This window comes from Anser brachyrhynchus (assembly GCF_964034855.1).
Source record: "Anser brachyrhynchus genome assembly, chromosome: 13".
In the NCBI taxonomy this organism is placed as follows: domain Eukaryota; kingdom Metazoa; phylum Chordata; class Aves; order Anseriformes; family Anatidae; genus Anser; species Anser brachyrhynchus.
In genome coordinates, this window is record NC_137708.1 from 17,421,419 (window position 1) to 17,447,220 (window position 25,802).

Sequence of the window (25,802 nt, forward strand, 5' to 3'; positions counted from 1 at the left end):
TGTGGGGGAGCTGAGAAGTCACATTAGTCTTTTAACATCAGGGATGCTATTTTAAATTCTGCCCTGAGACACAAGTAAAAATGCTTTTTTATATTTTTTTTCCACTACCATGCAGCTTAGTACAACTGGCACTTCTCATCTGAGAAAGAGACCCTGTGCTGAAACACCGAGTGCCTGTGGTCATGACTCCAGTGCAGCTGTAGGTTGTAGGGAACTCACACAGCAGCTTGGAGAAGTCATAGGTTGAATTATGCACACAAACCATGTCACACCAGTGGCTTGCCAGTGTGATCAGCAATACTGCATCTAACAGAGGGTTGTAGTGGGGCTGAGCAGATGGCCCTGCAGACAGGCACTTTGTGACTGCACACACCAGTGTTTTGGGCTCCCTCCTGACGCATCCCCAGGAGGATATGTAGCAATACTTCCCCTCATGTACACAGCAACATCCAGCAACACTTCCAGGCATTTGGCCAGTGCTTTCCAGGGCCAACCAGGCCCAGCTAGAGAAAACTTTCTTACTTTAAGCGTCACTGATGGGCTCTGGCAGCATCCCGGTGGGAGACAAGACGGATGTGGGGACTGGAACAACCTTAGCCTGCAGACCTCTCCCTGGGGGATCTCTCAGAGTTTCTGTTGGGCTTCCAGGCTGCATAAAGCTCCAGTCTTTTCCCTGAGTTTAGTCTCAACATCTGTGGAAACTGATCAAAAGTCATATAACAGGGATTTAAAATATATTTTTCAGGCACTAACCATCTGAGGATTTTCTTAATAAGAAATCAGGTTTATGCACTAATGTAGCATCCGAATTCTAAAACCTCAGTTCTACAGGACACTAAGATAATGAAATTGTCAGTGGTGAAATTCTGGTTAAGAATACAACCATATGTTAGAGTACTGCCAAATCACTTCAGACAGCTTTTAATCACTATTTCAGAAAAATGCTCTGGCTTCTTCCAAGAAATATGACAAACACATCAGCATGCAGTTACGAAAGCATCCGGCTGCCATCAGATCTCCTGTCCTGTGTGCTGGCCGAAACTGTAATTTCCAGCAGAATTCAGGATGGAAGGTAAGGAAGAGTGTTTGGATGCTCGACTAACCAAAACACATGTCACAATAAATGTTTTACTGGGAAACAGTAGATAATCGATAGAATACTGAATTGTCACTTCTGCAACCATTGTGGGAACGCAGATGGGATGTTAAATGAGCACGGTAACCTCAAAATGATTCCTAATTTATGTGAAGATTAGAAAATGCTAGATTTGTAATTACTGTTTTCCTTGATGCACACATGCAACTCAAATTAGCACGAATAGAAGTTATACGTATATATGAAAAAAAACATACTCCCATTATAGCTCTTTCTCCTCAAAAATTAATGACTTTTTTGTCAGTAAGCATTTATAGAGTTTTCCTGCACAGTACCACTGAAAGATTTAAAGAAAAGCAAATGAACCTTTAGAAACAACAGCTGGAAGTTCATCCAGTCATACTTGAAAACAGCAGCTTGCTCCTGGATCTCACGTCCTTCATTCCAGACACACAGCGCACTTTGTGAGACCATGCAGTGCTCGGTGACCGGAGTTTTGAAACAGAATGACAGCAGGACCAACAGCTACTGCGGCTCAGATCAACATGGTGCACAGTACATGAGAAGAACCATCAAAACTACATGTAAATAAAAACCATATCTTGCCTTCTCATTTGATAATGAGAAACTCGAGTTACAGCTGCACAAAATGATCTTCAGTCAGAAATTAGACCCAATCTCACATCAAGAGAAGGCTCAAGCAAATTCTTCAAACAGATCTACTTCTATTGTTCTCAGGTTCAGTGCTAAAGAGGTAAAACAGTTCACATTTATAAAAATACAGCATTTTCAAGTAAGAAACAGTCAAGCTTTTTAACAACAGATTTTCATTCTCATCAGCATGATGCATCTAACGTGAGCGCTCTTCGTACGGCTTTGCAGCTCAGTACACTGAAGTTTAAAAAGACATGGAAGTTGATGGGAATAGAATCTGTGTGCACTACACAAACTTACCCTTCTAATTGATCATCTGGATTTTGGGTGCCTTATGCTAACCCACAGCCCTGTAATTTGTTAGGGATTTCACTGTCATTCCCAAACACTGCAAACAATTGCTTTTACTAGAAAAGTCAATTCAGAGCTCCCTTTGCTAGGTGGAGAAGCCATACTCCCTTAGCTGTTATTAAAATCATTTTAACAGGACACCCGCATCTATTCACAAAGATAAATCCTTTATTTAGTAATAATTATCTGTACACAGATGAACAAGAGGAGTCAGGGTAAGAAGTCTTCCATCAAGCTGTTTACACAATATGATCTTAAGCTAGCTCTTCTTGTTGTTCTTGAACATTATCAGCTTACTGTACAATGTATATTTTACATTTCCATTCTGAAAAGAAATCTGCACATAATTTAAAACCTTAATTTGAAGAGATTTAGGTAACTACTAATCTATATAACAGCACTGCTGAGAATAAACTGATGGGTCATCTGCAAGTAGCAAGTTATAAACTTCCATTTGTAACAACCAGAACACCAACAACCTCTCCACCAACTAGGTAGTTTGCTGACCTAGAGGTTACAATAGGCAAAACGTGTTGTTTCCTATGCTTAAAAGATCTTTCATAGGAATTAAAACTAAATTCTGTAAGTTTACAGTTGACTATATACTGCAAGAAGCGGCCACTTTTTTATGTCTGTTTTTCACAAATATATTTCCTTTATAAACAGAGCATAAAAAAAAGTGAATGGCTTTTTCCACTCTAAAAACGCAAACAGATTTTATAATGGTACTAGATGACTTGACTTTTGAAAAATGACCAGCTAAAAGTCCAGGAAAATTTCCAGAATATGAAAAGCTGTTGTTTAGAATAAGTGGTGTTCCAGACTACAGAGAAGCAGAAATACTAAAATTCACAGAGGTTATTAGAGTGAGTTCCAAAATATATCATTTTCCTCTAAAATTGTAAGACTTTATAAAGAGATGCCATACATACCATCTTAAGACTCGGTGTACTACAGTGACCAAGCCCTCAAAGACATGACTCTCCCATCATTGTGTTTTAAATGTCTGCTGAAAATGGTGACATTTTGGAGTCACAGTACATAAAAACTCCAAACAAACAACAAAGAAGTCTGAGACAAAGTTTTACCTTCTAGCAGACAAAAGAATCACCAAGCATTGCTACTACTTCTCCAAGATGCCTGCTCACAAGCTGAACACATCACTCAGTATTTTATCACTGCAGCCATTCGACAGAATTGTGTGAGGCTGCTGACAGCAGAGGAGCCTCATTTGCTTATTTACAGCTCTTCGGCTACGCGTTGACTTTTTCTGCTTTTACAGGAAGTGTTTCACCATTTAAATTGCAAAGGTAACCAGGGGGAACTTATGCTATCATTAACCTTTTTGTTTTTCCATTTCTTGTGTGCTGCTGCTAAATTTATAATGGGAAAACATATTTTTGTAACCTATGCCTAAGAAGCAGATGGACAAGCACAAAAAACATTCACTCAAATAAAGCGACAAAGAAGCCAGAGTGTTTATCTAGCAACTCCACAACACAGCAAGTTATTAGACATCTCCAAAACCTCACTGTAACTCTTTAAAACAAATACTCTGTGTGACTACCCTCCTTTTTTTAGGAAATGTCTTTGTTAAGGATTAATAGCAGTCACCCAGTTTGCTCAAAGCTTCAGCATGTGGGTTGGCACCAAAAACGATGGCAGAGACAAGTAGGTAATGGCCTTACAGCTACACCAAACCTTTTACAGGTTTAAACTTTGACCACTTCTGGTATTTAACATCTGAAAATAGTATTTGACCCAAACCTGTAACACTCAAGACTCTTGGGGCATTTGCAGAATCCATCCCCAGTGATTACAGACATCAGCTTTGTATAATCATTTGTTAACCTGAAAACTTACCTTCACAATCAAGCATGGCATTAAAATGGCTTTTGGGTTCAGGCTGTTTAGAAGATAATGCTAGCTTCTGCATCAACTTCAGACAATTGCTAGTGCCCACACTAAGAAATTTTGCACTTGATTTACTAGCGTAATTACAGGGCTGGAATTATACTGGTATAATTTCCCAGAAAAAAAACAAACAGTTGCTTTTCAACATCTAAGAGTAAGATTTTTTATTTTTATTTTTTAATTCCAAAATGAGGAATTATACTAGAGTAACTAGTGATAAATAGATATGGTAAATCTCCCTGAAAAGATAAGGCCTAAAAAAATACAATCCCATTGTGTCTTCCAAATCACAAAGATTGAGGTTTCTGGGCACTGAAGACATTTTGACTATTGATATCCGGAGATTCTTACAGCTACACTTTCAATATTATCCAGGTCATTTTCTCACACATTAATGACATAATAGAAATTCATGGAAGTTTTTATTGAATCTTAATTGCTCCCTAAGACCATCACTGAAACAGAAAGAAGTGACTGCATTCTGCTTTGACTACTATAGCAGATGTTGAAGATACGGAATACTGAACTTGGACTTTTTTTTTAATTTAAGGAAAAGCTTCAGATTCTTAATATTTGCATGCAATGTTTTGTATGTTTTCTGTAAATTTTCTGTAAAGTTGTACCAAATTTTTCAATTCCAGATTTTTGCCAGCTCTTAAAAATATTGTATGTTCTTTTTTAAAAGAATACCAATACATTTCCAGATAGTCTGTTATGAAAGGTGTTTTGTAAGAGTGAGGTGGATTATTCCAATACTTAGCTTGCTACTAGAAACCTGCAATATTTTGTTGAAGCTTTTCTTCTTCTTCACACGGAAGAAAATTTTAAACCAGAACACCACTCCAGAATTTAAATTGCATCTTCCTCACTAGCAACTGAGCTCAAATTAGCCTAATTACAATTAAAACATGACATTTATCAATCAATAATGATGAGAAAATCTAAATCAAGGACAAGTCTGTTTACAATTTAATAATCCATCTCAAAGCAACTACCAAGAGAATTTACCAATGCCTAAAAATTGCCATAAAGTACACTCTTACTTGAGAAGTAAGTTTAAAGTTTTTGAAAAAACTCAGCTCTTGCAGATTGCCACTGAATATTGGAGATTTGCAAAGATGTAGAATTAAAACTCCTTTGGTTGAAATTATGTCCCTCTGAGAAACTGTAAAACCGCAAAACTGCAAGACCCAGGAAGTTTTTGAATGTTGACTTTTAAAAAAAAGCGAATACAAGAGCTGTGCTTCACTGTAACCTTGTGTGTATTGGAACCTGCTATAAGAGATTAATCCAGGATCATACTTAGCACGAACAGTTTCCACAGCCTTTCACACTATTGATAATTTCTTCTTGTAGCTTCTTCCTTTCCTCCTCTTTGGACATCTGATTACTTTTCTCTCCCCAATTTGGATCATTATGACTATTTAGTACTTTGCTGCTCTGTGTGTGCCACATTTCATAATAGAGATTGCTAGGACTTGCAAGAAGTTCTGCATGTCTACCACGTTCCACAACTTTACCCTGTAAAAGAAGGGAAGTTAAGTCAGTAAGCAATATCACCAGAGCTTTAGAAATACAAATGCTGCCAACATATGGGCCAAAGTTTCACAGTATGTATTACAACAATTCTTAGTTAGGAGAAGCTTGGGACAGCAATGGAAAGCTGAATATGTGGTGCACTGAATTGCATGTTATGTTGCATGCTGAAAACGAGGAGCTGTATTCTTCTAAAGCATAAGTAAACAAGAGCATAGATGCCTTGTGTCCACCTGGATAAAATTTAAAGCCCATCAGCATGGAAAAGTTTACTATCTAAACTGGAAGCGCTATTTAAAATAAACAGAGGAGCAATGTGCTAAATTGCTACCACAAAAGTCACATGAATGTACCAAAACAAACACACATTTGCCTCTGCTGGGTAAGAAATATACTTAAGCTACATTGAGAAACTAGAAGAGCATGCAAAGAGGGATTTGTACTAGATAAAGAAAATACATTTAAAATAAAATCCTAAAAACAGCTAGTGTAAATTGTGCTTCTAGATCGGTGCTCGGTTACTTCTGCCATTATAAGTGCCATCATGAAAACTGAGCGAGCAGTTAGTTCACCTGTGTTCTGTGTTTCGAAGGGCAAAGCTGATTTATTGACTATCACGATGGAAATAGGAAGGAAGAGTTGGGGAGGAGAACTCAAATCCTACAGACAGTGAAACAGCACTACTCTTCAAAAAACCTGACTCACTCATCTTTTTAATTTGAGAGATACATTTGCATTTGCTGACTTCAAATTAAAATAATGTATTCATTCTCCTGCTATTCTTTCTTTTGGGAAAAGACAGCTACATGGATTTTGTATTAGTTCCAAATTCTGATTTACAATTAAATCTACCTCCTTGTGACAGCTGCTGATGAACATGCTGGGAAACAAAATTGGGTCTTGTCACTTTTATTACTAGTCGTGCTGGTAGAATATGAACAAATATACACTTGACCAACATTAACTGCAGAATTTATTTAAAAACTAAGTGGTTAATTTGGAGAGTTCACTGTAGTGGAGACTAAGCTTTTGACTGATGACTTTTTTTTTTTAATAGCTCTTGAACAATCACCAGAAATTTAACTTCTCTGTTCAGCTTTATTAATGATATTGATCTTAATGCTGCAGTGTTTGTTTACATAAGAATTATTCAGATTTTATCTAGGCAAAGATGCTGAAATTGTTGTGCCGTATTTCTACTGCTAAGCAAAAAGAGCCACAATCGTCTTGTCACCTCATTTAGCTGGTTGCTAACACAGCACTCATCAATCAAGCTGGGACAAGAGGCAACTTTCTGCTAAGCAAACATCAAGGATGCCTCGCAAGACAGTCATCCGCTAAAAAGTGCTGCACCGTGCTGCCTTACTGATCCACTTTCTTACGCTAAAATCATTCATGAAAGCGAGCACCCTAGCTGTTTTACAGTTTTGGGTTGTGCTTTTATTTTTAATTCAAGTTACACTGTAACACAAAACACACTTTTAGTAAGCTGTGAAAAACTTGCATCGAAACAAAAAGTCACAGATTGCTTCGTAACACGCTAAAAAACACTTGCAAGATGTTGTAACATGCAGTTACATAAAGCATACACCTTAGAAAATGATTTTTCAGCGAAAGTCAAAAAAACAAGTAGAACAAAAGCAAATGAAAAAGAGCTGCAAAGTGAGCGTTCTCCACTACTTCAATTTGAGATTGATATGAAGCTGAAATTTGTACAGCAAAGGCAATCACGAATGTCATTATTTCATAAGATATTGTAATAATTCTCTGTAAAATCATTTTCCATACTGCAAGAATAATTTATTTTAGATATGCACATTTTTGGTCACTAGATACGCCTACAGTCACAAGTATATACAGAGTAACTGAAATAAATGGATGCAGAGTTAAATTTAACATCTCTTATCAGTAGAGTAGAGCACTTCATTTTCAGCATAAGCAAACAAAAAGAGTAACTATGAAGTTACAATAAGGATATTTGTTTTAAATCTATACCCAGTCATGGGTAACAGAAGAAAATAGACTTAGGACAGACTAAATATGAGGGCTGAGTTGTGATATTAGTAAATCAAATATTATAACTTTTCTTTTTCTTAGAAGGGAAGTATACAGGAAGGGAGTAATTGCACATTTTCTACAGCTACAAAGAAAACAATGTTGAGATTTATAACAATGAGATTGGACAATCCTACAACAGTTTTATCTGCATGGAAACAGAATATGCTGGACTCTCTCTTGTCACTGAAATAAAAAAACAAAGGATGTTTCTGAAAAACAGACACTCAATGAGTAATGAGAATGAAGCATAAACTGGAGGAACACATTATGAAGACAATCTGATGGGAACATGTAATAAATCAGATTAGAATCATGCAATGTTCTGCCAGTACCAGAGCATCAAGCAAAATTTGTCATAATCCTTATAAACACCTGTAATTAAATGTACTATTCAAATGAAGTAAAAATACACACAACATACAAGAGTTGGACATGCAAGTTTCTACAACTGATAAACTGTTAGTTGCAAAGACCTACAGAAAACAAAGCTTGCACTGGGTTTTTCTAAGATAGTTCATCTCTACAGAAACAGCTTTTAGTAGCTTGGTGGGGGAGTTAATATTTCAGAATGGGCACAGACTCTCTCTACAATGAGCACAGATTATGTAGAAACTACGCATCACAGGGCGATAGCCTCACCTGATCCAGCACAATGATTTCATCTGCATCAACTACTGTCGACAACCTGTGGGCAATGAAAACTGACGTTCGGTGTTTCACCATGTCCCTCATAGCACTGAGAATATTCTGTAAGATTAAAACACAGACATGCTCTTAAACACTTATAGGTCGTATGAAAGAAATAAAAGGCTGTCTGGAAATATGCAAATTACTGGAAATGAGTGTTGAGAAATCTCTCTAATACTGCTATACTATCACAACAAGAAACAGATAGGTCTACAGGAAACAGAATCAGTCCAAGCATGAAATATGAGGCCTCTGATAAAGTCTTCAAACCGGGGAGAAGAAGGAAAAAAAAGCTTTCATTCACAGAAAAATGCAGATATCCCAAGGAAGAAGTGTTACTTGGATTTCAGGAAAAATCTCCCCCTGTGTAGCCATGTTACAGAAGCAACATAAACAACAGTAAAGACAAAGAAGAAAAAAATGATTTTCCAATCAATGAAAGCTCAGAAAAAACTCTCAATACCATGCCAACATGGAACACAAAGTTAAGCAATCCTGGGATTGATCCATCTGCTGCTTCCTTTGTGAGCACTTTGCCACCTTCCCAAACTGTACTCAGCTGCAAGCAGCACCAATTGGGAGTTGGTGCCCTCACTACAGTAAGTGAAGTGCCCACTTCATTTTCCTGCAAAATGTTTGTCTTTGTCAGAAAACATTCCAATTACCTGACAGATTTTTGTGGAAATGTTTCATTTTCATTTGCTGTCTTTAGAGTGCAGCTCTGCTGTGAAGCTTTCAGCTTTGTTTATGATTCTTGCCATAAACACAGCAAAATGAAAGAGAGAAAGAATCAAGAAGGGCTCTGTAGAGTAGTGCGTGTGTTATGAACGTTTCTGGTCCAATGAGGAAGCTGTACTATATTTGAATGAGGTACTATATAGGTGTACTGTTTGTACTCTGATTTCTTTATACCTGGAAAATGAAAGCAATTTAGTGATTACAGGTCAATAAATTCACTCAATAATCTGCATAAGTGAACATAAACACAGCTCCAGCTCTCGTTTTTGATGACATTAGTTTGTGAAATTACTGCTGGTGCTGAGAGTTTTGTGTTTAAGCAAAGACGTAGTTATGAAGCCTGATGCAGTTACTGTGGTAGTGTCATGACATCTATGTCACAACACTCTGATGTTTCGGAGCCCTTCCTGTGAAATGAATACAAATTAATACCAGCACTGCAGGTTACGCCCACCTGATTTGCATCTCAGAAAGATGCTGCGCGATGAACAGGAGTTTTTCTGCTTTGCGTTATCTCAATTATTTAAGACATTTTAAACGAATGCTAGATGTCATCTAAACATATTTTGAAGTGGACTGGAAAGCTTCACGCCCCATGGCCACACCCGGAATTTACAATGGTATCAGAGAAGCATGTTTATGGTTAATGGTGAACAGAACCTCCAGAGTATAAAACAGAAGATACACCCAGAGACAGAGCTGATATTCTTCACCTTGTCTCAAGGTGGACAGAGACACATCTCTGGTCTAGCCTTTAGAAAAAGAGATTAACCATAGGATCTCTTAACAATCCCAGCAAAAGATATGATAACCATCTGCCAAAAAGAACAGAATTGTTTCCAGGAGGGAAAGAACAAGGAAAAAGCATCATAATCAGACATCATTACACCACTTAAGTTTTATATTTCTTTATCCCAATTTACCTCTTCCGTAATCGAATCTAAAGAAGATGTGGCTTCATCATAGAGAAAAATAAGTGGCTCCTTTAACATTGCTCTAGCAATTGCAACTCTTTGCTTTTCTCCTCCTAAATAGAGAGGGGTGAGGGAAGGAAGAGGAAAAAAGATGAAGTTACAATCATGACCTCCAGAATATTCTAAATTTAGCAGCGGACAAGACTTCTTTGTTCTGTTTTTAATTTTTTCAATACAGATCAAGTTCCTGCTCCTTGGTAAATCCAACGTGATTCAAGATTGATTAGCATTTTAGACAGGGACAGAACACTCTTTCATGCATGCCACAAGGCAAGAGCCTCATACACATAGCTGAGGATGACAATATACAGTAACTTACCCCACACAGCTCCAAGTATGAGCTCATTTGCCTGCTCCAAGCTATGCCCTGTGCAGTAACTGAACACACATAAATCCTCTTTCCCCTTACAAATAAACCATACTCTGTCCGTGCCTGCTGCATTCTACTTCATGCACCTTGAACGTGTTTTTTTTTCGTTCACGTCTCTCCTTGAAGTTCATCTAACTTTTCATTCCTCTCTGGCCCAGAGTAAAAGTGTCCATACCTAACAGTTTTAACAAACAAATTTCATTTAAGAATACAATTAATACAGTACTGAAAACCACCTTCCTTATGCAATGTACTGCCTGTTGGTTTTTGATGTAAGCAAGTTTCAGACTAGTTTCCTTCCTTCACAATTCTTACAGACGCTTACCCAAGAATAACTCAGGACAACGTTAACAGACAGGAAAACAGGTGCATTTCAGAACTTAAAATCTGATAAACATTTGGTATGCAATACAAACATTCCACATTCATGCACTTGTCCCCTCTTGTTTCATTCAAGACTGTGAAACATTCCATTTAACATCATTACATTCCTGTTAATGGTCCACACCTATTGGGAGAGAACATGCTTTAATAAACCATTTAAAAGGCTGATAATAATCACACAGCTCAAATTTTAAACTGTCTCTGGCAGAACTCAGCAGCAATTAGAACTGCACAATTTACTCAGTCGATTTTAATACTCTCTCTCTCCTTCAAAGCATGTTCAAAACTCACAGCTTGTCAATATCCATGTTTGAAAGACATACAATGATAACAAAATCCAAGGTCTTTCCTTACATCTGTAGCGTACAGACTTGTTTCGTGTTCTTCCCCATTCACACTCAGGACTGCAGCATTTTAATTGTTTTGTTCACAAAGTCAGGGTTGGGGGTTGTTGTGGCTCTGTCTATTACGCATCTATTATAAAAAAACACTGCAACACATTCTACTTGAAAAAGCCTAAACTTCTATTTCAAGGTAAACAACAAGACATTCCAAACCTATTGTTGGTCAAATCCTCTTTCTAGAAATTACTACTTTTGGGAAACAGGCAGCACGACAGAAATCTTTCATCATTATCATTGCCCTCTGCAGTGCAGCCAGTCCCTATTTTATCTTCCACTCGCTCACCCAGATTTGTGCTTCACGTTTTATTCTCCTTCTAACATTCCTCTCTTCATTTCTCCCTTTCACAAATGCCCGCGCTTCCTCCTGCAGGTACATTCTGGGTACAGAACGTAACCTCTGATCCTGTTTGAAAGAGTCCAAGATTTCAGCAGCTGCATAGTAAGAAAAACCACACAGAGCTTGCTGTCTTTGCAACAGGCAGCATCTGCCTGAATGTGCTGCATTCCTGGACTCCCACCAGTCCCATGTCCTCTGAAGATCCAACGTTGTCCCCAAACAACCTCAGTACTTGGACATTTCCCAACTCACTGGGACAGACCTGTCTCCCCTGTAGGGCAGAGACAGGGCTCCCAACAGAGCAGACTCTGCTCTCCACTGCTCCATCCTACATGCAAATGAAAACAGTTGACCCATTCTTCAGTCTACCGACCAACAGTGTCTTATACATGGCGCCAGGGTGGAAGAAAATCAACCAGCTCTGCCACGCAGGCTTACAAGCTCACTATAAATAAGACCTTGTATTGAGCAGGAGTTGTTTAGAAAGACATGTCCTACATGCCACCAGTGATACAGGGTCTCCCCTGGCAGTACGTGCTGAAGTCTCTTCATTGCAACTCTCTGCACACAGTTCAGCACTTATCAAAATCCTTCCAAACATTTTAATTGAGCTCCCATTTATCTTAACAACTTTAAGTTTGTTGTACTAAAAAAAAATAAACAAGTGAAAAACTGGCCCAGCACTACTCACACTGGCTAGCAATTATAAGCAAAAACACACAGTGCTTTGCTTTCTCAAAACGAGGCAACAGGAGACAGTTTTAATGAAGTTTGCAACTGCTTCTTATACTTCTCATAATACCCACCAAGGAGGGGAAACAAACCCATCAGTGAATTCAATGGGGAAGCCTCACAAAAACGATCATCCCATTTTGTCTTGCATCACATATCTATTAAAACTTTAAGGGCCATATGAGGATGAAGACTTATTGATGATGATGATAATTAATAACAATGTCAGGTAATAATGGCATAATAATAATCACATACCCTTCAACATAAACAGTAATTTTGATTTTGTTTTATTCAATGTGCATTTCCTGTTACATTTATGTGATGGACATCGTTATTAGCTTTCTCTCAAAGCAACTGCAACCTAAGAAGTTTGAAACTGAAAGCATTTTATTGGAATCTTGCTACTACCTAGAGGAGTTATACTTAAACTCCATACATTTATAATCCTATGTCCTACAATAAAAAAACAGAAGAACAGGGGACGTGATTTACACATTCCCCAGCTTCCATGTGATCCCTCATCTTAGATTATCATTCCCTTAACTCTGCCACAGGAAGAATGTTTGCTTTCCTGCATCATCTTCCCTAAAAAAACGGGTATGTAATTGTAATATTACAGACGCCTGGAGAGAAGGAGAAGTAAACTGAAATTGTGTAAGGGCGGCCAAACCACGGCTAGCATGCCTAGCAAAGCCTGGCTAATGCTGTGATGCTGCTTTCTTGGGTAGGACAGTTATGCCACTTTACATGGTACGCACCCAGCTGTGGAGGAATGCTGACGACCTACACTTCAGCACCGAGGCTGTGTTACATAAATCCATGGCTTGCAAATACATAGACACCATTTTTGCATTGTTTCTTAAAAATGGTAGGACAACTGCCCTTTTGTTATGAATAAGCTCTAAAACAACTATACTGCAACAACAATATATCCCACAGCATTACTTACTTATTTTTGCAGTTGATAGTATCTCACTGTCAGCTGCTATGAGTTTAGATTTAAAAACTCAAATTTGGAAGGTCTCCTACATGCAAAGCACACAAAGCTCCCAATTCTATTCACATGCATTCCACTACCCAAATACATTACAGGAAAGATCATTTTTATTTAGACGCATCTACATGCTTACATATTAATTCATTTAAAACTATCCCCTGAAAATGCATTCCTTCAAGTATCTTTAAGACTACAGTTGTCCAAACTTTGGATTTTTGTATCAATATTTAGCCCTGCATTTATATTATAATGTACATGAGCTAAAAGCAAGCCTGAGGAATAAATTATGCATTGAACTTGGAGGTAGCAGACAGGGTACAAGAGCATGTGTACGTAAGGGCCTACCTGAGAGCTTGAGGCCTCGTTCACCAACTTGAGTGTTGTAACCATTAGGCATTCGAAGAATAGCATCGTGGATTCCTGCCAACTTCGCTACGGCGTACACCTCTTCTGGTGTTGCGCTAATATTGCCATAGAGCAGATTGTAATAGATGGTGTTATGGAACAGAACAGCGTCCTGCATTCACGGAAAGAGCATTTGAAACAAGAAACTTTTGTTCAAGAAACTGAACAAAAAACCTGTCTCCAGTCCACAAAAGAAATAAATACAGAGTAGTTTGCATTTTTCCACAAAGCCCAAAGGTAAAAGTATTACGGGAAATTTCATTTCCCCAAAACGGGCACATTTCATGAGTATATACATTCATAAGTATATCATGCATACTTTCACCACTTTGCTAACTCATCATAGGTTGTAATCAAGTATAGAAGTACATCAGTTAATGAGAATCTGCCTCCAGCTTTAAGAGGCTTAAACACATTTGAGAAATTGGGTCCATGTAACGACACACACAAAAAATTTGTAATATTTCCAGAAGAAAAAAGCACAGTGACTTTCAAAGGAAATAGACACCACCACTGAATTATGACATTCTGAGAATTACCATTATTACAGATTATGCGGGGAGAATGAAACATGTTATACCTGAGGTACAACTCCTATTGCCTTTCTCAGACTTTCCAAACTGACATCTTGTATGTTCTGGCCAGCAACATAAATGTTTCCTTTCTGAGGTTCATAGAAACGAAACAATAATCTCACAATTGTGCTTTTCCTGAAATTGAAAAGGATTGAAGCTAATGTTACATTCCTGGTTCATCATTTACAATCTCCAAACACTGATGTCACAAACAAGAATAATAATCAAAACAAGAACAAACATCTAAAAAACGCCAATCAATGATGCAGAATTTTGGATTTAGTCCATTTACCCACCCTGACCCACTACCTCCTACAATGGCCACTTTCTTTCCTGCAGGGACTTCAAAAGACACGCCAGCAAGGACTTTCTGCCCCTCAAGGTATTCAAAATGCACATTATCAAAGGCGATGGCAGCAGTCTGTGGTGTGATCTGCAGGGGTGGAGCCAGTTCTTTGTCCTATTAAAAGAAGAGTGCCACTTTACATGCTGCCCAGAAAGTAACTCAAGCAGTTCAACAAGCTAAACAGTCCACTTCCTAGAGCTCAGAAAAAGGCAAATAGACACTCTAGCTTGGATATGTTGAAAATAATTATAATCAGCCACACAAGTAAAATTGGGTTGTTCCTCCTTTTCCTCAAAGAAGGTAAAAATTTCTGTTGTAAACACTCCGCTTCACAACTTCTTCTGCAGTAATAAATTCTGCATCATTAATTACAAATAAAAATAAAAGCACAATGCATAGATACTTAAAATCTCAATACAAACACAGCTTCCATGAAGCAACTTTTGCTGTCACTAAAAGGTTCTGCAAGAAAAAAGCAGCTGCTATTGCACTAACTGCACTAAAGAAGATACAGGACAACATCCTTCTGCAACATCTTTCTTGAACAGAAACTACACCTGGAAGGTAACAAACGCGGTAAAATGATAGCACTGCTAGGGAACACCCCTATTAAGTAACCCCATGCTTTAAAGGAAAATAAGCTACTACTTACTTTGATTTTGGTATCTACACTGAGAAGCGTAAACAGTGTATTCATATCTATGAGTGCTTGTCTTGTCTCTCTGTATACTGTTCCCAGGAAGTTCAGGGGAAGAGACAGTTGGAACAGCAATCCATTCACCATTACTAGATCTCCAACAGACAGGCTGCCTTAAGACAAGAGAGATGAAAGAGAATAAGGAGGCTTGAAGGGCTGTCTTGTTAGGAAGCAACAAAATAGCTTTTAAAAATAATCTAGTTTCTCATATCACGTTTCTAAAACCAGATGTCTAAATGGTCAACATATACATTCCTACTGGATCAGATTTTATATAGGAAGGTGTCTGAAACAAGTGGCAATGTTGGTGTGAATTTCACCAGAAAAGCTAAAAATAGCACCTGGAAAGTAAGACCAGCAGCATTTCAGGAAATTCACAAAAAATATCAGATTATGAAGTTGTAAGTTCCACAGTGAGAAACAGAGTCTTATGTAAGTTAAAAGCACAAGGAGGAGAGGAACTAATACATGAAAGCAAGCAGTCAGGAAATATGGTCATTTTGAAGCTAAAGTAAAACTGCAGACAAAACCAAACTATGGAATTTGACCAAGAAATCAAATGATCAAGAAATCAAATGACTATTACTGTATACAACAGAGCTACCAAAGTACAGCGTGAAAACCTCTGGGCAACTTAATATCAAATACATTGATCAAGGAAGAATCATAGAATCGTTTAGGTTAGAAGGGACCTTAAAAGATCATCTAATTCCAGCCCCTGCCATGGGCAGGGACACCTCCCACTAGATCAGGTTGCCCAGGGCCTCATCCAGCCTGACCTTGAACACCTCCAGGGATGGGGCATCCACAACTTCTCTGGGCAACCTGTGCCAGTGCCTCACTGCCCTCAGAGTAAAGAATTTCTTCCTAACCTCTAATCTAAATCTCCCCTCTTCTAGTTTAAACAATTACCCCTTGTTCTGCCTTTATCTGCCCAAGTAAAAAGTTGCTCTCCATCCCTTTTATAAGCCCCTTTAAATACTGAAAAGACGCAATGAGGTCTCCCCAGATCCTTCTCTTCTCCAGGCTGAACATCCCCACCTCTCTCAGCCTTTCTTCATAGAAGTGCTCCAGCCCTCTGATCAACTTCATGGCCCTCCTCTGGACCTGCTCTAACAGACCCACACAAGGTGCTGCGGGGCTCACACCTGGATGCAGTACTCCAAGTGGGGCTTCACATGGGCAGAGTAATTTAGGATATTAAGGATAAGCACTAGCTAAAGCTTAACAGTCACGCCAGTTCAACTGAACAGACCCAGAGATGATTTAAAGCCACACTTCTACCCTCCTGCTTAAAGGCTGTTCTAAATTTCCTGAGAGACAGCCATACGCTGCACTTACTGACTTATCCATTCACAGTGGAGCTTTTCCCTTTCCTGGCATCTCTTAAAAAACAGAGCAGATGCAAGATAGACAACATGATGTAAAGGTCTACCCTACAAACACATCTGGATGCTAAGAGTGTTCAACGCATCATTGTTTTCACTCTAAAATCACAGTCCTTTAGCTGAGCCTCATTCTGATAATGCAGTCATCTACAATATCTGAAGGTTGTACTGCATCCTCCTAAACAAGCAAGTTTTCCTCTATGCAGTGAATTAGACCAATATAGGTAGAAAAACTCTAGCACACGGAACCAGAATCTTTTAATAAAGCACCTTTATTAATCTAAGGAATGTGAAGGACACTGCTAACAAAACTACATTTGTGTATACACTGGGGAAAAAGTTCTGGTTCTTGCCAACATGGGAAGGAAGAAGGGTAAAATGAAAGGACCCTTGTAGAAATTAAAAACTTTCCCCAAAGAAGCATTCATACTCATAGAAGTTCCTTCCAAAATCCATCAACAGAAACTTGCCTAAGATGCATTTTCTTAGGAACTTTCTCTAACTGCTAAACTTTTAAAATGTCTTTAGCAAAATTGCCCTAGTTACTGCTATATTTATCATGGAACTAATAATGCTCCAGGAAACTCCAATACTCTCAGGAAAACACAGTTTTAAAATGAACTATCACATCAACCACAAGTTAATTAACACCTCTAGTATGGATTAACGTAAAGGAGAATCAATTTTAGCTTATGGACAGATCAGTTACCTGCAACAATGCCCTGGCTAGCAAGCACCATGATGGCTGTTAAGCCAATGCTAAATATAGCACTTTGTCCAAAGTTGAGGAGAGCTAAAGTAGAGGTAGTCTTCAGAGAAGCATTTTCATATGTCTTCAAGAATCCATCATACCGTTGGGCCTCATATTTTTCATTATTGAAATACTACAGTAGACACAAAAATAATAAATGAGACATTCTCGATCATACCAGACTACGTATCTCACCAGTTACAAAATTCAGCATAAGCATACCACATGCACAGACACCCCCTGCCACCCTGCAACAATTCTAACAACTACAATGAAAGGAAGATAAAAAGATTAGCATACAAAACCTTTATGAGCTAAGGTCACTCTACAAATGAGAAAATCCAGCACGCCCTGCACTGGGAAAGGAGACAATACAGAGATCCCTGCCATCCTCATATTCTACTAACACTGTCTCTCAGAGAGCTTCTACACAGTTGATATCCAAGCCAAACATCAGCTGCTACTAAAAAGAAGAAAAGTTTCTGTTCTCCAGGTACTAGAGCATCCTTGTTACTGCAATGATGGCAAAGTCGAGAACAGTAGTTCTCGTACAGTCTCTTTCTTCTTCTTTCCAGGTCTAGCTATCCAATTAATAGAAGCATAATATCAACATGAGCATGCTCAATTTCAAAACCGCACAGGAACTGTTCAGAGCAGCAGCAGAAAACTCAATAGAGACCTGATCTTTCATGCAAAAATTGCAATAGAGTGCTACAAAAAGTAACAGGTGAAGAAAACAGTAGGTGTGGTCATTTGAGAAGACTGTATGCTGCAGGCTGACATTCAGAAGAAAATTTTTGGAAACACATGCACAAGACTAAGTTTATACTTTGCAGAAACTGATGGTCAAGAAAATTCAGTCATGAAAATCTTAGTCTTTGGCAGCAAATAGGTTTTTTTTGAGCCCTGTTAACAACTTCTATGCTACTCTACCAGTATCACACAGCACTCTTCAAATGAATAATGTTTTTTAAAAAACGCGTTAATGCTCCAAATATGTAGCCCTATAAAAATACTCTTATGACTCATTTTACTTAGGCTGACAGAAATAAAACAAAGGAAAGATCTCTCTTACCTTCACAGTCTCATAATTTAGTAGCGAATCAATTGCAGCATTACCTGCATCATTATCTGCTTTGTTCATTTCTATTCGAAACTTAGTCCTGTAAAATGAAGGCTTAATACAGTCAAAAGTTCAGGCTGAGCAGCACTAAGCACTCTGACGAATCTGAGGGGATGGCTTACCTCCACTGCGTAATTCCTATTGTGAATGCTGCATATGCTCCCAGTGTCCCCAGGGTTACTAATGCAAACTCCGCACCACATTTGTAGTACTAGAAGATAAAAATTACAATGACTCATTTTTTAAAGTTAAATACTTTTAATTAATTTAGAAATACTTTTTCCACTGTGTCTCAAATTTTGATATCTCAGTCCCAGACACAAGAACTCTGAAGATCCCTCCCACAGTCCCTGCTCTGAACCACAGGTATAAACTCACAAGTAGCGAGGATAAGAGTATAGGTTAAAAAAAAAAGGAGATAAGCAAGAGCTAATGTATAACATGATACTAGAAAGTTATTTTTGCCATTATAAAATATAAATGTTGTCAGTGTTTGCGCATGGAAATATCTGTTTACGAGCTCTTTCAGTAGACTGATAGAAAGCTGAAGACAGCAGAAGAAATCAGTGGCCTTGAAAACAATTTGTGAAGTGTTTTCTCTACTTCGGAGTATATCAGGAGAGAAAAGCCACAGGGAAAAAAAAATCAGGCAAGTTGGCTGTTAGCCAGCTTAATTTGCAACTTCTAAAGGTTATATAAATTTAACCAAATATCATCAGTGTTTTTAACTTATTGTCACATTGCAGTGATTCAAAAAGAAGGGAATAAACAAAACAAGATTCTTACTTCTAATTTAAACCGTATAACCAACACCTAGGTTTTAGCATGCAAATATCCAAACACCCCGATTTAAAAAGACAGTAGGTGTGATTTATAACATGAAGTTTAAAATTGACTTCATCAAGCTTAAAACCTGCAAAGAGAAGTATGTTTTCCAGAAGATAACTTTCAATTTTAAATTACAGAGAAGAAAAGATCAGTATTCAGAAGGGAGCCAATAATCACTCCCTCCCCTACTCTCAACACACCAGTATGTAACATTTCTGGACATTTATATCCTGCCTTCTCAGTATGTGCCCAGATCCATTAGACACTTTTGTGCTCAGTTTACTTTCCTGATTTCATTTTTTCAACAATTCTTTAGAAGAACATAAAAAACTCTCCACATAAACATCATTGGCTAGAGGCAGGCATTGAGCACGGAAATAATTTCAGATAAGGAGATTTGAACAACTAATATTTGAAAAGTATAAATTACTCTCCTTTACAGTCGCTTTTACAACCAACACATAAATTCAATTCAACTCATTTTTCTTAATACTTTGCAGACTTTGGTAAAAGTAAATCAGTCTTTTAATCCTAAAGACAATTCCAAGCCACAAACAGAATGAATACTTACCAGAATTCCGCTGACAAGTGCCACTTCAAACATGGTAGGTCCCAGATTAAATACTAGTGCACTAAGAACAAAGCTGATACCTCTCGTTCCTCTGTCAATGGTTTTTGACAGAGCTCCGGTTTGCCTACTTAGATGGAATGCTAAATCCAGGTTATGAAGATGCAAAAACACATTCTTTGCTATCCTTCTGATTGAATTTTGTGCTACTTTCCCAAATACTGCATTTCTAGCTTCGTTAAACAATGCCGCCCCAGCTCTTGAGATGCCATCTAAAAAAAGATGAAAAATTTACAAAATGAAAATAATTATTTTTACAAATTCCCTTCACGCATGAAGAGATAATGTTAGACTCATTCTTTGCATATTTTCAACATCCTTACTTCAAAGCTAATTTATATTTAATTGATTCAAAACTTTATGCTATTTTTCATTTATAAACCACTGCATGTGTATATTAAATCAGTTTTATTTTCAGCTGGATATAAAGGGTAGGATTTATAATCAACAATTGTTTCTATAACCTTTTTTTTTTTTTTTAAACCTGGAACATCAGAAGCAAGGTTACAGAACATTGGAAATAAGAGGTCAACACAGAAGCCACTCCAGAATAACTGTTCCAGATGCTAGGTGGTGCAAAGGTGGGAAGCTGTGCTATCCCACTACCTTGCTGAAGGAAGTTGACACCTGTCAACAGATTTGGGAATCCCACTTACAGCCAATGAGAACAGCAGTTGCCACGGTTGCAACAGTATTTGGTGCATCACTCAGGTTCAGCATGTTTCCCGATATCTGGTTGAGGTTGTCTACTGCGTATTTGAACATGAAGGGAACCAGTATATTCATGGCCTAAAAGCAAAAGAACACCAATTACGCACTGAAACATATCTATGCTACATGAGCATTTTTTCTGAAATAGCTGCACCGTTATACTTGGTTCTTAACCACTTAGTGCTGGTGGGATGGCTCTCAATTTCAAGTAGAATATTCTCCGTACTATAAAGTCTTTAATCCTGGGACTGCGGGGTCATTTGTGTGTCCCACACACAAAAGATCGACTTCTGCCCTAAACAAACTGCAACAGCACTGTTTACTGAGGCAGAGTGCTCATTACAGCAGTGGCGAGATTGGGAAATGAATCAAGGCGCAGACGCTGCATGATGCATCCTCAGTGCCACTAAATTATGCTGCCATTACAGGGTGCTTGCTCTGTGCGGCAACACTTGGTAAGAACAACTACTAGTACTCGAAAACCAAGCCACCCACGTGCTGCTAACTCCAGGCCAATCAAGATACGTTAGACCAAAGCTCCAGTGAAATCCAAGGAAAGAAGTTAATCCCCCCTTGGTCTCTTCTGACAGTTAATATTGCCTCAATATTTAAACAATGCTTTCCATTTGCAACATCACTATAAATATTCACTTGGTATCTACATTCATCCTAACATCTCCACTAACCCCAGTAGTGGCACAAAAGACTCCATAGTCTATGAGATGTTATGAATTGCTTTAACATGAGCTTTCAAACAATTATATCCACCCCTAACATGTGCTACGTCACTACATGTTTTTGTAAGATCACCACAACCCAATTGCATCTCCTCCAGCAGCGGTGTCTGCCCTATATGTGAGAAACAAGACAGCTAAATACATAAACAGATCAACTTTAGGGCTCCTTTTATTTGCCCTCATACAACTGTAGCATAAGAAAATACTGAAAGTCATAAGGAAAGTATAAAATCTTAAGTCCTGTTAACATTTCATTATTGCACCATTCATTTATACCAACAATAAAAAAATGCTGTTACACTTAATTAACAGAATTCATTCATTCAAACTGCTTCTCAGATTTCAAAAATAACATACAAGTTTCTTAGCAGTTGAACAAGCATCTTAAGACTTCAAATCTTACATTCATGGCAGATGTTAAAATACTTTACAATCAATTGACCTTGCGTAAGGTTGTGGTTTTTTAGTGTGTTTTTTTTTTGGTAATTATTTAGAAAAGAACACAGGCGGATGACAAATTATTTCACATGGTAAGAAAACAAAACCCAAAGCAGATTGACAAAGATATTTCAGTTCTCTCCACCAAATGTTTTGCATACGCACTTAGATCTCAACTGTTTTTAGGGACATCAGTCAGAGCTGAAAGTCCAGTCAAAATCTGTGTAAATTAACTAGGAAAAACTAGGCTTCAAGTGAAAAGAATGGCAAAGTCTTTTATAAATTCAGTCCAAAATCAAGCTGGAAGATAAAATGTCTAGTTCTTATAATTACTATCTCAGAACCAAATATTCTCAATGTTAAGAACTACTGTAAGTAGTGGAATGCAAGTACTTAACTAAAAGAGTTTTTGGAAATACTTCTTTATATTAAAGGTTTAAAAAAAATAGCTAATTTCTTGAATCTGTTGTTTATTTTTTAAACTCTGTTTTAGACAAGAGTTTCAAATGCAAATGAGGAAGGAATCCTTTCTCTTCTTCCCTTCTCTCTCTCCTCTCTGAAATACACTAAGCAGAAAAAAGTACAGAAAATTAAAAAAAACAACTAAAGTACAGCATACTCTATACAGCTCCTGAGAGGAGACAAATGAGATATAATAGCATCTAGGTGAGATTATTACTGGTTGGTTTGTGGTTGAAAAAAGAAAACAGCTGAAAGATCAGGTCCTATTTCAAATACACTGCTCTGAAATTTATCTAGTGCAAGCCTGAGTGTCACTCACCAACAGCTCCCTAAGAGACTAGGGTATTGAAAATCTCCATTAAAAAAGTCAGATCTAACAAATACTATCAAAGCAGCAGTATACAATGACAACTGATAACTTCAATTATATAACAGAATAACAGGTTACTGTTATAACGTGCTTAAATGTTAAGCATGAAGCCCTACAAAGAACTGAGGATGCTATTAACAGAGATTTTCCATCTTTACAACACCAGAATCCAAATACCACCACCACCACCACCCCAGTCCACAGTAAAATGAAAAAAACAAAAAAACAGAAGCTTATTATTCCTTTCAGAGTTACTGAAACTCAATTTTTGGTGGCATTTTGTTCTTAATGAAGAAGAATATACTACCATTTCCATGATAGTGAGGACCAACATGACAGAGTGTGGGTTTTCCTGGGAGAGACTACTCAGTGAAAAATAAGAGTATTATAATGCAGATTGTCTTGATTGGCTGCAGATTCTTACAAATCCCTCTGCAGGGATTTTACTCTTCAGTAAACTGTGTTACACTACAGGTAGTTTAGAAATAGAACTACAGATATATCTTAAAGTCCATTAAAAAAAAAGAGAGACGTATTCTTTAAACTGTGGTTTTCCACTCCCGATTAATTTAATTGGTAACAGCCTACAACTTTGCAGAAACGTCTTCTTTCACATCAATATAATTCCACCCAGCAGAGTATTAAATGAAATTTAAAGCCTGGTCTCAGGTTATAGTTGTTCTGATTCTTGGAGGGTAAAGTCTGAATAATAGGCAGCCCAGTATTGCATTTCATTAGCAATCAACGCAGCCTGCTGCTTTCTAGTCACAGGAAGAAAAAAGTTCATCTTACAAAGTTTATAGCAAGAGAAATGAGAGACCATTATTAGAAACAGGTCATTCCTACTCAATTTGTAACATCCATGAGATCATGTTCCCATTAATGGAAACAAAATTTCAGCCTTCTGCACAAACTCCAGCTACCTCTTTTGTAGCTCGCTGACACAGAGCACAAAGCTTTAAGCACACCTAGATACTGTGCAAAGCTAGCATGCAAAGCAATCATCTTAGGCAGTATATCTATATATGGGTTTCCCTCCTCTTCCTAATGCCTGAAAGGCTGATAACAATTCCCATTAAAAAGACCATTTAAAAATAAATTTGTACATTTTCTATTTATAATTTTGAATTAATAGCTAATCCCTGCCTGAATTTACAGGATATCAAATATGGCACCCATGAAGTCATCCCAACTCAATAGTCCCCAATTAACAGCACGATATAGTGCAATACATCATGCTTACATGAGTTTAAACATTTTTATTTTTTAAATGACTGCACTGTTTTAAGCTGATAAAGCATCAACATCTCTATTCACTTATGGGACTGCACAATTTTTAGGGCAAACAGTCTTATCTTTCCTTTTGTTTTTCCCAGTATTTCTTGTTTAATAAAGATGATGAATTAGTGACAGGCTGAGCCCCAACATAATAAAAATGGTCTACAGTGAACTCTTCTTTTGACAATAATTCAATGAAAACAGTTGACCATTATCTCTGGGCCAATATAAAAGTATAAATCCAACAACTCTATTTGTGGAAGTACGAACAGAGAACTCCATCCCTTACAGAGGTAAGATTGCTAACAAAAGCTAGAAAATGTGGTCCAAAAGAGAGGGAATGCCCATCTAGTTTTGTGCCTTCTTTGAATTCACTGACTATCTTAAACAAATTCTTCAGTAGAAGAAAAACCAATTAAGATCTAGAAACACTTTTCACCTAAAACTTGCTAAAAAACCTAACAGTCTCTAAGGTTTACTGTGATTATCTAATTCCACGTAATCACCAAAAGGGCTCAAACAAAGACCATATGTACTTACTGTAAGTGATCGGATAGGTATCATTAAATGTTGTCTGTATGCAAAGATACAGTACAATACTTGTCTATTTAGCCAAACAACTTACTCTCCTGAAACTTACAGAACTAGCAGTCAGTAGAAATGCAGATAGTCTGAAAGGTTTCTCTGGCTTATGAATAACACATACTTGTTCTGTGACCAAGAGGCCAAAAAACATTGGAGACTCACAGAAACGACAAGATTTTGTCATAGTCACACGTTTAATCCAGCTCCTCAGGAGCCAGAGCACTTTTTCTTCTTGTGCCACGAAAGAAAAAGGGAAGAAGAAAAGGGTTTATTACACATATCCCAGAAGAGAAGACAAAAAAGAGAGGGAATATGGAAAAATTAAAAACATACAAAGCCTGTGCAGGCTAATCTATGCGTCTGAAAACATAGATAATGCCTTGTGTACGCCTCTCACCTGTCTTCCTGTTGCAGCTTTCAGATGACACAAGTCTAGATAGGCAATAAATATTTAAGATAAAAATTTAAAGCATGTCATAATATAACAAGTCTTCCAAAGGAAAAAAAAGACCTTAACAGCCCTGGAGCAGACTTCATTCTGTCAGCTCCCAGTCATAAAAAGCTATACAAACAGCTCACTTTGAAGGCTAACAATACTACTAGCAGTTATGTGTAGACAAAAAGGAACCAAAAATCACAGTAACTTGTTTAATGACAGGCAACTGGGCCCCACTAAAGGAGTCAAGACGGATTATAACTGCAGGCTCTTCAGTAGCTGCACACACACTCAGCTTTTGTTTTGAAATTGAGTTCTACTGAACTGGAAGACTGAAAGAGATAAGAAATAAGACAAATTATTTCACAAGCAGCAGGAAAAGGAGGTGTGTTCTCCAGCTTCTTTGTGTTTTGTGGTTAAGCAAGACCAAATCAAACGCAGTGTGAACTCCCAGAATTTTTCCTGTGGCTGAGGATTTCATAAACCACCTCCCCTCTGTGGTTTCTCTGGCATTTTCTTACAAGAAAATTGAAGCCACGCTACAGCCTCTGTCTCAGAGAGCTGCTGTTTGGATCTTTTAACAGGAAGCTTAACTTCATATATAGGTATAGAACCCCCAACTCCTTTGAGTAACTCAAAAGTAATTGACCAAAAGGCTTACAAAAGCATTTCTTACGGTGAAAAGTGACCAGTAGCAGGCATCATGACTACACAGTTCCTTGTGCAAAAGCCCTAAGAACAAGCAGCTTTTATACCAACTGCATTCTAAGGACGGAAACCCTTCAGATGCAGACAAGTTCATAGTGAAC

The 25,802-nt window shown here is 37.8% G+C and overlaps 2 protein-coding genes across 3 annotated transcripts in view; both read right to left on the minus strand.

Annotated features, from left to right (window-relative positions):
* The window catches only part of NEXMIF (neurite extension and migration factor), a 197,623-nt gene that overhangs the window by 151,634 nt on the left and 20,187 nt on the right, over positions 1 to 25,802 (minus strand). The gene's annotated exons all lie outside the window — the stretch shown is intronic.
* Positions 2,250 to 25,802, minus strand: part of ABCB7 (ATP binding cassette subfamily B member 7) — a 42,668-nt gene continuing 19,115 nt past the window's right edge. Inside the window, exons 5-16 of one of the 2 annotated variants that reach the window (XM_080553942.1) lie at positions 20,633 to 20,765; positions 19,920 to 20,188; positions 18,643 to 18,731; positions 18,473 to 18,560; positions 17,356 to 17,530; positions 15,214 to 15,371; positions 14,512 to 14,675; positions 14,221 to 14,350; positions 13,581 to 13,752; positions 9,958 to 10,061; positions 8,249 to 8,356; positions 2,250 to 5,536 (exon numbers count right to left, since the gene is read on the minus strand). In XM_080553942.1, coding sequence (XP_080410068.1) covers positions 5,318 to 5,536; positions 8,249 to 8,356; positions 9,958 to 10,061; positions 13,581 to 13,752; positions 14,221 to 14,350; positions 14,512 to 14,675; positions 15,214 to 15,371; positions 17,356 to 17,530; positions 18,473 to 18,560; positions 18,643 to 18,731; positions 19,920 to 20,188; positions 20,633 to 20,765 — 1,809 coding nt within the window. In that variant the 3' untranslated portion in view covers positions 2,250 to 5,317. Of the gene's footprint in view, positions 5,537 to 8,248; positions 8,357 to 9,957; positions 10,062 to 10,327; positions 10,554 to 13,580; positions 13,753 to 14,220; positions 14,351 to 14,511; positions 14,676 to 15,213; positions 15,372 to 17,355; positions 17,531 to 18,472; positions 18,561 to 18,642; positions 18,732 to 19,919; positions 20,189 to 20,632; positions 20,766 to 25,802 lie in introns of those variants that run through there. The other variant, XR_013938920.1, reaches the window with a different exon arrangement.